Consider the following 11,002-nt stretch of genomic DNA (forward strand, 5'->3'; position numbering starts at 1 on the left):
GAATAATAAATCTCTTTCCGAAAAATTTACATTGTTCATAACATTTACCTTCACTGAAAATTTTAAAAACATAGTGACTCACATCTACCAACCAGACATCTACAGTCGGGTCCTCTCCAATTCGCGTGAGATTCCATTGATCACTAAGTTCCTTTGCAGCCTGCAAAAAGTATTATCCATCGGTCCACAACAGTGCTTTTTTCATTGTTATAGGTGCCAAACTTGAACAAAAAGTCAAATATAAGGATAGTGAATTTTAGGCATAATGTGCATCTAATCACATATTAGCAATTTATAACAAATGTAAAGATGCAAATTTTGTAAGTGAATAGCAAACAAAACTCAGTGTCATAACCAAGAAGAAAGCACTTTAATCTGAAACTCAGTGCAAATGTAAAGATGCAAACTTTGTAAGCAATTTATAACAAATATGCAAACTCTGGCTTTGCTATCTTTTTGGAAATCATGCAATGTACCCAAACCAAGTTCTTATCACCGATATTAATCTGTTTGGTTTTCACGTTTGACTGCAAAATCAAGAAAAAACTTAATTAGCACAGTAACTCACTTAACCCGATACATAGAAGTGGTTTTAATGAGAATGAGCTCACATACATTTATCTTTTTGGAAATTATGCAATGTACCCAAACCAAGTTCTTATCACCGATATTAATCTCTTTGGTTTTCACGTTTGATTGCAAAATCAAGAAAAAACTTAATTAGCACAGTAACTCACTTGACACGATACATAGAAGTGGTTTTAATGAGAATGAGCACATATACATTTAGCCACATAATGCAAAATTCAACTTCAATTTCAGATTCTAGACACATGGCACAAAATTAGAACTCTAATTTGGTGTGTACACGTTGCACACAATTAGAGTTCTAATTTGGAATTCAATTTCACACTCTCTCTGCTTCACCTATTATTATATATATAGATTAAGTGTATGCAACCTTAACATAAAATGTAGTCCTAACCAATCAAATTATGACACATCCTTAATCTCAAATTGATTATAATTATAACCAATTGGAATCAATTGTTCATAATCACATATAGTTTGACTCAATTTGTGATAATGCATTTCGGCCATTAAAACTTGATTTGATGATAACTTTCAATCTGATGGTCCAATTAGAGCTTATGACCAATCGATTTGATCGTTACAACATCAAAATCATTTTAGTGAAGTAAGGTTAAGGATCTAGTAACCAAAATCAAGATGCATATTCCCAAGGCAAAATTACCCTTTTATCCTCTATGTGAGGTTAAATGCTGATTGCAAAATGGGGTGTTAACACGTGTGAAGGCGCGTGAATGCTTCGATGGCTGCAAGACTTCCACAATTGAGTAGATTGGGGCAAGAAGATCACAGTGGTACCTGCAAAAGCATAACTGGGCAAGATTCAAGGCAGCGACAATAATGGCATTGGTCCTTATGGTGTGAGACTCCTTAACGATGGCAGTTGTAGGTCCAGAACTAGACATGATGACTGAGAGACACTGGAGATTCAACAGCGAATGGCTGCACGGTAGCTATGGTAGCGGAAGCGACTATGAGTTTTGAGTAACACCAAAGAGAGATAAGATTGCTAAGAAAAGGTCAGAGCAATGACTCTAATATTATGTTAGAAATACTAAATAAATTGTATTGTATTTCACAAATAATAAAATATACATAGTTCCTTTATATAGGAGGTAAAGTGTGCAGTACAAGTATGTATACTATAGAAGTAAAATAAGGTGGGCCTACGGCCCATAGCCTTTTACAAGATAACAGTCATATATACACTTATGGTTAAATTTACATGTATAGTTAGACTTTAACCCTATGTTTGGATTGTGGGAGATGAGGGGAGAGTAGAAGAGAGGAAAATGGAAGATGACTAGAATACATTAAATTTTCGTATATTCGACACTTTCCTCTCTCCCCCCACCTTTCTCCGTTTCAAACATAGTGTAAAGTATCATACTACCCTATAGCTTTTTATGAGATCATTTTTACCAAATTTATAATGCAAACTCAATTATACCAAATTTATAATTAGAGAGACATTTAATATAAATTACCCACGTATCTATCATTATCATGCTAAACAAACATCAAGATGATTAAAAATTATTTTCTCTATAAGTTTATAAAATATTCAAAATCATGGTTTTATTATGCTTTATAAACAAACTAAAAACATGACTAGAAGTGGATATTAAATTTTTTTTTTTTTTTACTAAGGTAACATCTGGCATACAATACACGAGAATAGAGTCCATGTTACCAATTTCTTGGTTTTCTAAGATTATCTCTCATGTCATACATGTTCAATGTTCCAATAATGCTGCATACACAAATAATTTCACAAAATTTTTTTTTTACAACTTTTGAGGTGATAGGTTATGATTAGTATAATTTCATATAGAAACATAATTGGCATTACTTTATCGTATATTAATCATTACTTGTCACTTAAGCTATTGTGAAATTTTTTGTGATCTCCACTTATCAAAATTGTTCAAGCAATACATAGAATATGTATGGTTTATGAGTAGGGACAGAATCAGGATTTGAACTTAGGGGCGACAAAGCATGAACCAAAAAAATTTTATGTGACATGGTTTATTAAAAAAAAAAAAATCATGGTAGATAAAAAAATTGCACTTTATTACCTAAATATTTAAGTCAAGAAGGATATAATATGAACCAAAAAAGTTGAAAGTTATAACATGATATTCTAACCTTTTTTGAAGAAGAAGAAGAGGACTTCAGATCTCCATATTTTAGGTAATTGGAATTAATATGTTGATTTTATCTTGTTGATCAACTCACCAATATGATAATCTCATACTTTTGGATGCAATTGAAAATCACACTAATGAAGTTTTTCAAAACTTTGTTTGAGGATTTAAAAAAATTGAGATATCAATATTACGAGTTGGCAATAATACGTCATCAATATTGGCTTCTAAAAGAATTTTGGCATTTTATCTTTTGAAAAAAATATAAATATTGTAATTCACTTTCCCATAGTCTATAAATCAAAATAAAAAGTTATATAAGTTGTTGTAACCCCCGTAAGGGAACTTTTTTTTTCTATGAGATTTTTTTGGTTATGAATTATTGAATTATGATATTGGTAAAAAGGGAATTTTTTTTGTTCATCCTATATACTATCTAAAATTTTCAAAAAAAATTTGGGGGGGGGGGGGGCATGGCCCCCCTCAGCCCCTTAATGGGTTCGTCCCTATTTATGAGAATTTATAAAGTGATCTTATGGAGGTTTTGCTTTGTAAAAAGGTCTAGGGACAATTTTTGCCACAACTCTTGAGTGGTTGACTGTAATGGTAAAAAAAATGTGATGAATTTATTATCATTCATAGTCGACCAAACATCAAGTTGCAGCAAATAATGTGTGTTAAACTAAAAAATTACTATATAAAAAGTGTTGCATCTACACGGCAGCTACGATTAAACAAAAGCATAGGTCCAAAAAGTGTGATCATGTATGGTCGGTATCTAGCCAATACTACCAAAAATAAAAATAAAAAAAGAAAGAAAAAAGAAGTATAATAATAATAATAATAATATGAGCCACGTTCATAGCCTATTGCCTAGTACAAAAAGCAAAAGATAGACACAAATCAAGCGAAAAAAAAAAAAATATATATATATATATATATACATGTGGAAGTTTCACCACCAAAAAGTAAGGAGCACGGTTCTGTGAAAGTAGGCTTGAAAAGTTGGAAGGTCCCACAAACTGGGGGGGGAGCTTAAAAAGCAACGGAACATATAAAAAAAAAAAATAAAAAAAAAAGCTGAAAAGTGGGTTACGGTTCAACATGAAATTAGGAGTTGTTGAGGAAAAACTGACGAAAATTGCTCCATGATCTGATCAGTTGAGAGAAAAATAAGGCAACAGCTTCTTTGGAATCTCACTATAAATAGGGAGAGGCACGCACAAGGAAAAAAAAATAGATAGAAGGCAGATACACAAAAAAGAGAGCAAGTACACACACACGGCAAAGACACAGAAGAAAAAAAAGAGAGGCACGGAGAGGGAGAGCAATATCAAGCAGAAGAGGAATAGCGTAGGTTTGTATGTGGGATTTTATCAGTCCCTTTCTTCTCTAAATTTCTCTCCCTCTTATTCTTAAATATGAATTTTTGCTTGGTAATGCAAATAGGATCGGGTTTCATGCAGAGTTCTTAACTCCATGCATAAAGCTTTAGATAGCAGTCACTGACTCGTAAATCCTATTTGAACATTACTAAATAAAAATTCTCTCATCTTGGCACTACCAAAATCTCTCTCTCACCTTTTTAAAAAAAATATGAATTTTTGTTTGGTAAAACAAATAAGATTGGGTTTCATAAGGAGTTCCTAACTTCATATATGAAGCTTTAGATACGAATCCTTGACTCGTAAATCTTATTTGAAAATTACCAAATAAAAATTATCTCAAGTTGTGGTGTAATGTCATTTTTAATTAAAATCATTGATTTTACCAAATTAATGAAGTCTTTGACTCTACCAAATTAATTAGAATCCTTGATACTACTAAATAAATGGAGTCTTAACTCTACCCATCAATAGAGTCTTCGACTTTACTAAATTAATGGAGTCTTTGACTCTACCAAATTAATTAAAATCCTTGTCTCTACTAAATTAATGGAGTCATTTACTCTACCAAATTAATTGCTCTACTAAATTAATGGAGTCCTTGACTCTACCCCACTAACTGGAATCCTTGATTCTACCATTTTAATAGAGTCCTTGACTCTACCTCATCAATGGAGTTCTTGGCTCTATCAAATTAATTGGAATCCTTGATTCTACTAAATTAATAGAGTACTTGACTCTACCATTTTAATGGAGTCCTTTACTCCACCATTAAATTAATGGAGTCCTTAACTCTACCAAATTAATCGTGACTAATTCTTTGGAATTATTAATTCCTTAAACAAGATTAGAGTTAATAATTCTTAAAATAAAATGACCATAAAATTGGGTTGGAGAAATTTTCCAATTCCAAATATGTTCACAATAATTAAATTGCTTCAAAGGAGTATTCTTTCCCTTTATTAAATTTGGGAATTTCAATCAAAATATTATTAAAACTCCGACAAATAAGCATATGAAAGAAAGAGAAATTTGCTCGATTGTCATAAAAGCATGATCCTTGAGACTAAAATCAATTATCTCACCCAAATACAAAATTATGTCAATACTTAATTAAACTCCAAGTATTGATTTAAAGATCCATCATTTAAAGTTGGACAAAACCATATTTGAGACTTTAAATCTAAGATCACAAAAATAAGAACTTCGAATTGGCTTGATCCCTGCCAAGGGCACGTAGGCAACCTAAATAAATTATTAGGTGTAGCCACAAATAAATAAAAACACATATCCCTTTAAACATAAAAATAAATAAACTCGTGTACAAAGACGATATGGTTGGAATCAAAAAGTCTTCCATTGAAACAAGAGATTGTAATTAAGAGATACATTATCTTGAATGGGCACTACTCACATCAATAAAACTCATACATCAAAATGTTTATGGGTGAAATTATGTTTGAACGAATTTGATGATGTTTGCTAAACATAATCTAACAATTATTGTTAAACATTGGTTAAAAAATTTTGTCAACAGTGTGCTTCCAAAAGAATTATTTACTTTGACTAGTTTTGATTTGGGAGCTTAATGTATAACGTGCAAAAGGAGTGAGAGAGAGGGAGAGAGAAAGAGAGACCTATTATGTCTAGGCTAGCCATCCGCATCACAAACATAAGCATTAAGGACATCGCTGAAGGGCTGTTCCCAGTTGAATAAGACTTATCCATTGACAAAAACATAGAAGAGAAACGTAGACTAAGAGCTTGGATTGAAACCAATTAGAATCCTTGACTCGTAAATCTTATTTGAAAATTACCAAATAAAAATTATCTCAAGTTGTGGTGTAATGTCATTTTTAATTAAAATCATTGATTTTACCAAATTAATGAAGTCCTTAACTTTACCAAATTAATTAGAATCCTTGATACTACTAAATAAATGGAGTCTTGACTCTACCCATCAATAGAGTCTTCGACTTTACTAAATTAATGGAGTCTTTGACTCTACCAAATTAATTAGAATCCTTGTCTCTACTAAATTAATAGAGTCATTTACTCTACCAAATTAATTGCTCTACTAAATTAATGGAGTCCTTGACTCTACCCCACTAATTGGAATCCTTGATTGATTCTACCATTTTAATAGAGTCCTTGACTCTACCCCATCAATGGAGTTCTTGGCTCTATCAAATTAATTGGAATCCTTGATTCTACTAAATTAATAGAGTACTTGACTCTACCATTTTAATGGAGTCCTTGACTCCACCATTAAATTAATGGAGTCCTTAACTCTACCAAATTAATCGTGACTAATTCTTTGGAATTATTAACTCCTTAAACAAGATTAGAGTTAATAATTCTTAAAATAAAATGACCATAAAATCGGGTTGGAGAAATTTTCCAATTCCAAATATGTTCACAATAATTAAATTGCTTCAAAGGAGTATTCTTTCCCTTTATTAAATTTGGGAATATCAATCAAAATATTATTAAAACTCCGACAAATAAGCAAATGAAAGAAAGAGAAATTTGCTCGATTGTCATAAAAGCATGATCCTTGAGACTAAAATCAATTATCTCACCCAAATACAAAATTATGTCAATACTTAATTAAACTCCAAGTATTGATTTAAAGATCCATCATTTAAAGTTGGACAAAACCATATTTGAGACTTTAAATCTAAGATCTTGATCCCTGCCAATGGCACGTAGGCAACCCAAATAAATTATTAGGTGTAGCCACAAATAAATAAAAACACATATCCCCTTAAACATAAAAATAAATAAACTCGTGTACAAAGACGACATGGTTGGAATCAAAAAGTTTTCCATTGAAACAAGAGATTGTAATTAAGAGATACATAATCTAACAATTATTGTTAAACATTGGTTAAAAAATTTTGTCAACAGTGTGCTTCCAAAAGAATTATTTACTTTGACTAGTTTTGATTTGGGAGCTTAATGTATAACGTGCAAAAGGAGTGAGAGAGAGGGAGAGAGAAAGAGAGACCTATTATGTCTAGGCTAGCCATCCGCATCACAAACGTAAGCATTAAGGACATCGCTGAAGGGCCGTTCCCAGTTGAATAAGACTTATCCATTGACAAAAACATAGAAGAGAAACGTAGACTAAGAGCTTGGATTGAAACCAATTATGCTTCCAACACTATTTTTATAGAGGGAGATGCTTGTGCTTGAGATTGAGATTTTTGAGTGACTATAGCTAGTCAAGCACTCCATGGAAATGGATTGTTTAATAGTTGTATATGCCACCACAATTTAACCCGTCAAGCACCCCATGGAAATGGATTGTTTAATAGTTATATGCCACCGCAGTTTAACCCGTCAAGCACTCCATGGAAATTAAGTAACACTAAATTATCTACGCAACCAAGTGCATCACTTAAAGCTCGTCTAACTGGTTGTTATTTTGGACTTTGTCTTTCCTCTAGAAAATGTTAGGCTTCTCTACCTTGCTTTTTGAGAATGTTTACATATTGAAATAACCTATCTCATCATAACCAGTGCCTTTCTGCGAGGTCATTATGGGTAACAGTAGCTCTAATATTAGTTCTTGTGTAACAGTTCTTGGTGATTGTTCATTCTCATCAAGTCAAGAAGTCGAGAAGTTTCTTTTTAGCATAGGTAGAATTCCAAATCCCTTATACAATAATAAAAAATTTTACTAATTGAGTTAATTGTTGAAATTCGCATATCACTAACATTTTGATTTTGAAAATTTCAATTTGCATACGCTATGATATAATAACTAACGTACACAAATAGTTCATCTTATGTTATGAAAAATACTTATTTAACTCCAGCCCCCAACCAGGAAAAAAAAAACACTAGTCAATCCAACAAGCTCTGAAATAATATTTTGTAGATATTCATACATCAATGAAACATACCTAAACATTAGAGATAAATGATTCTTAATAATATTACATCAGAGATATTGCACTCATATTTATTGTCTGCGAGGTTATTACTTCTTATTTATTGTGAGTTAGCAAAAACTCTTATTATAATAATAATTGTTATGCACCATAATAAGTGGCTCTTATTCCTTGATGCACTTAATAAAGCCCTCTTCTTAACTGAAATTGACTTGGAACTTAGGCTGTTTATCTCTAAAGCCGAGTAAACAGTGTCAAGAAGGGCGTCGAAAAGGTTGCGATAATTTAGTGGGGGATCACTCACTACAGGTGAAGGAGCTGTGAAGAGAGCATAGTCAAGATGAATGTCTTTGGTGTTACCAGTGTAACTAAAATAGGGGTACAAGTTAACAAGTAATGGGGACCCATTGTTCACTAAGAAGCGAATGACAGGATCAAGAATTGGCCTATAATCGGCTCTGAATGAGCCTTTTGATGGGGGGAAAGAATCTTGTGAAAGGACTCCAGTGTCAATGGCAGTGGAAACTTTGATTTGGTTCAGTCCAGCCCCAGAAATTGCGTTTTGAATGTTTTGCATGGCGGGGACAAGGAACTGTGCAAATGAATCTGAAGGCTTTACTTCGTTTCCAACTGCAATGTATTTGAATCTGACATTTCCAAAGTTTTTCACATTGTTTTGGACCCAAGCATTTGCGTTGTTTTGGCTTGAAGCAATCTCCTGAAGCTTGTCATTTGGAAGGCCTAGCATGAGCTCAATATTGGAGCCTCCAAGGGCTCGGAGAGCATCTTGGTTTGGATCATAGAGCCTCATTCTTTGGATGTTGTTTTGTCTATAGAGAGCTACAACTTCTGTCGGTGGTGGAAGGTTGTTACCAAGCATTCCATAACAAACACCAACTTGGGCACCTGCATTAGATTAGACAATAAGTCAATGGTTTTACATACATAAATATGCTTATGCAATTTATCTCAGTCAGGGACTCAAAGCAGGAATGTCATAAATATATTGAAAGTGGAAGATTCATTGGGTTTGTAGGCTCGCATAATATAAGAATATATTAAAAGTGAAAGATTCGTTGGATAATAATAGTAATGTTAGAGATATTATACGTAAGACTTACAAACTGACGTGTTACCAATTATAAAAAATAATAATTCAAATATTATTTTATTAAGTTTTTAAAATCCACCAATCACATTAATGTAAAATTTATAGTAATAAAAATATGGACTAATTTAGCATTTTCCGCAAGATATACTATATGATTAAGTAATCATGGAAATTTTCAATTGTTTAGCTAATTGATGCCACTTGCCACAACCATGAATTGACTATTTTGTCTTCTGACTTCCCGGTTGAATCCACAATGAATAACTAGAATTCAACAAAAAGAAAGGAGAAAAATATTTTTGAAATTCTTATTCATGAAATTCTGACCTGAATTTTTGTTTACATATTATACGCCTAATTATATTTTGACTAGCAGACCCTTAAAAACACCTAGAATCAAGAAAATAAAATCCTCTGTTCTAAGATAGCAATAATGATATAAAAATTAAAAAAAACTAACAAATGATAAACATTAAACCCCATATGTTGTCCTATATCACTTGGTAAAATATCCTAGTTCTACACATGATTTTATTGGACTCCCCTCTCCCTTCTTTCTCACCCCATTATTTTGAGAGAGAGAGAGAGAGAGAGAGAGAGCCAAAACCAAACAAAACAAATGAAGAAAGGTCATTTAAATACAACTAATGGGGCAGTTCTTAATTAATTTAAATGCTTAGAAGGCTAGTTGTGGCTCATTTAAGAGAAGTAATTCGGTGACTTCCTTTTATTAGGTGCCCATTCTAAATACAACTATAGAGTGGCGCTTAATTAAATGCTATTATTACATTCTAGGCTACTTTTGGTGAGCACGCAACGTGAACGTGCTTCAATTCCAAAAATGGCATGACGACCAAGACAGATTTGTAGAGATCGGACTAAGGTTGGTTCAATCAAGCTTAGCTCAAAGGAAAATCTATCGCCTAGAGGACAACATTAAGGGCCCGTTTGGTATATGTGTTTAAAAATTGAAAATTGTTATTTAAAAACATTTGTGAAAATACGTATAGATGAAAAAGTGTATTGAAATGCGTAAAATATTGTTTAAAAACTAAAAATAATTATTTGAAAATAGTTAGGAGCCCCTTAACATTGGTGGTGTCTTAATAAGTGTACTGTTCCGTACATCCACTCACAACAACATGGAACCCACATGTGGGTGCAAGAGGCCAGGCAGTATACTGTGGGTGTGTGACAATATCACAGCTCCTCAACCTTGGGTTAATTAAGGCACAAAAGCATTTGATTTGGACCACCGGGCCTTGTAGCCCATGTGGTACCCGGTACCTCTAGTTACCTCTAGCTCAGCGATCCCCCGAATAAACACTTACCCAGCCACAAAAAAAAAAAAAAAAAAAAAAAAAAAGCATTTGATTTGGGCTGTAAAAGACTTTAAAATCATGTATCAATGAGAGTGAGAGAGAGAGAGAGACCTGTTGTGCCTAGGGTAGCCATTAGCAGCCCAAGTACCAGCATTATTGTGGAGATGATGGAAGGGCTTTTACCAGCATGACCGGATTTAGCCATTGAGAAAACTATAAATGGAAGGAATAGGAAACAAAAAGCTAAGATAGCCAACTATGCCTTATACCATTGTTTAGCTGCCCTTTTATAGAGTAAGAGATATAGATGGATGCTTGTACTATATATTTTTTTGAGTGACCATATCCACATTCTACATTTTTGTTGGTCAAGCAGTCTACGTGAACTAAGTTGTAGACGACCCAACTTGCATCATTCAAGGCACATCTAACTGCGCATTATTTTGTGGAAATTTCTCCCCAGGCCTTTGAATTGTCTTCAATTTTTCAATGTCCCACCGTGTTTGGTTTTATTTGAAACAACCAGTCTTATTGGTTGCCGTCC

At 33.0% G+C, this 11,002-nt stretch overlaps 1 protein-coding gene across 1 annotated transcript; it reads right to left on the reverse strand.

Moving 5' to 3' along the window:
* Positions 1–1,259: 1,259 nt before the first annotated feature.
* On the reverse strand, positions 1,260–10,735 carry LOC112006858 (glucan endo-1,3-beta-glucosidase, basic isoform). Its single transcript, XM_065759560.1, has 3 exons — positions 10,570–10,735; positions 8,175–8,931; positions 1,260–1,389 (listed from the first exon to the last, which is right to left on the reverse strand). The coding sequence occupies exons 1-3, from the start codon at positions 10,661–10,663 to the stop codon at positions 1,260–1,262; spliced, it is 981 nt and encodes a 326-aa protein (XP_065615632.1). The 5' UTR covers positions 10,664–10,735.
* Positions 10,736–11,002: the final 267 nt, after the last annotated feature.

The sequence above is a fragment of the Quercus suber genome, unplaced genomic scaffold (genome assembly GCF_002906115.3).
Source record: "Quercus suber isolate HL8 unplaced genomic scaffold, Cork oak 2.0 scaffold_332, whole genome shotgun sequence".
In the NCBI taxonomy this organism is placed as follows: Eukaryota; Viridiplantae; Streptophyta; class Magnoliopsida; order Fagales; family Fagaceae; genus Quercus; species Quercus suber.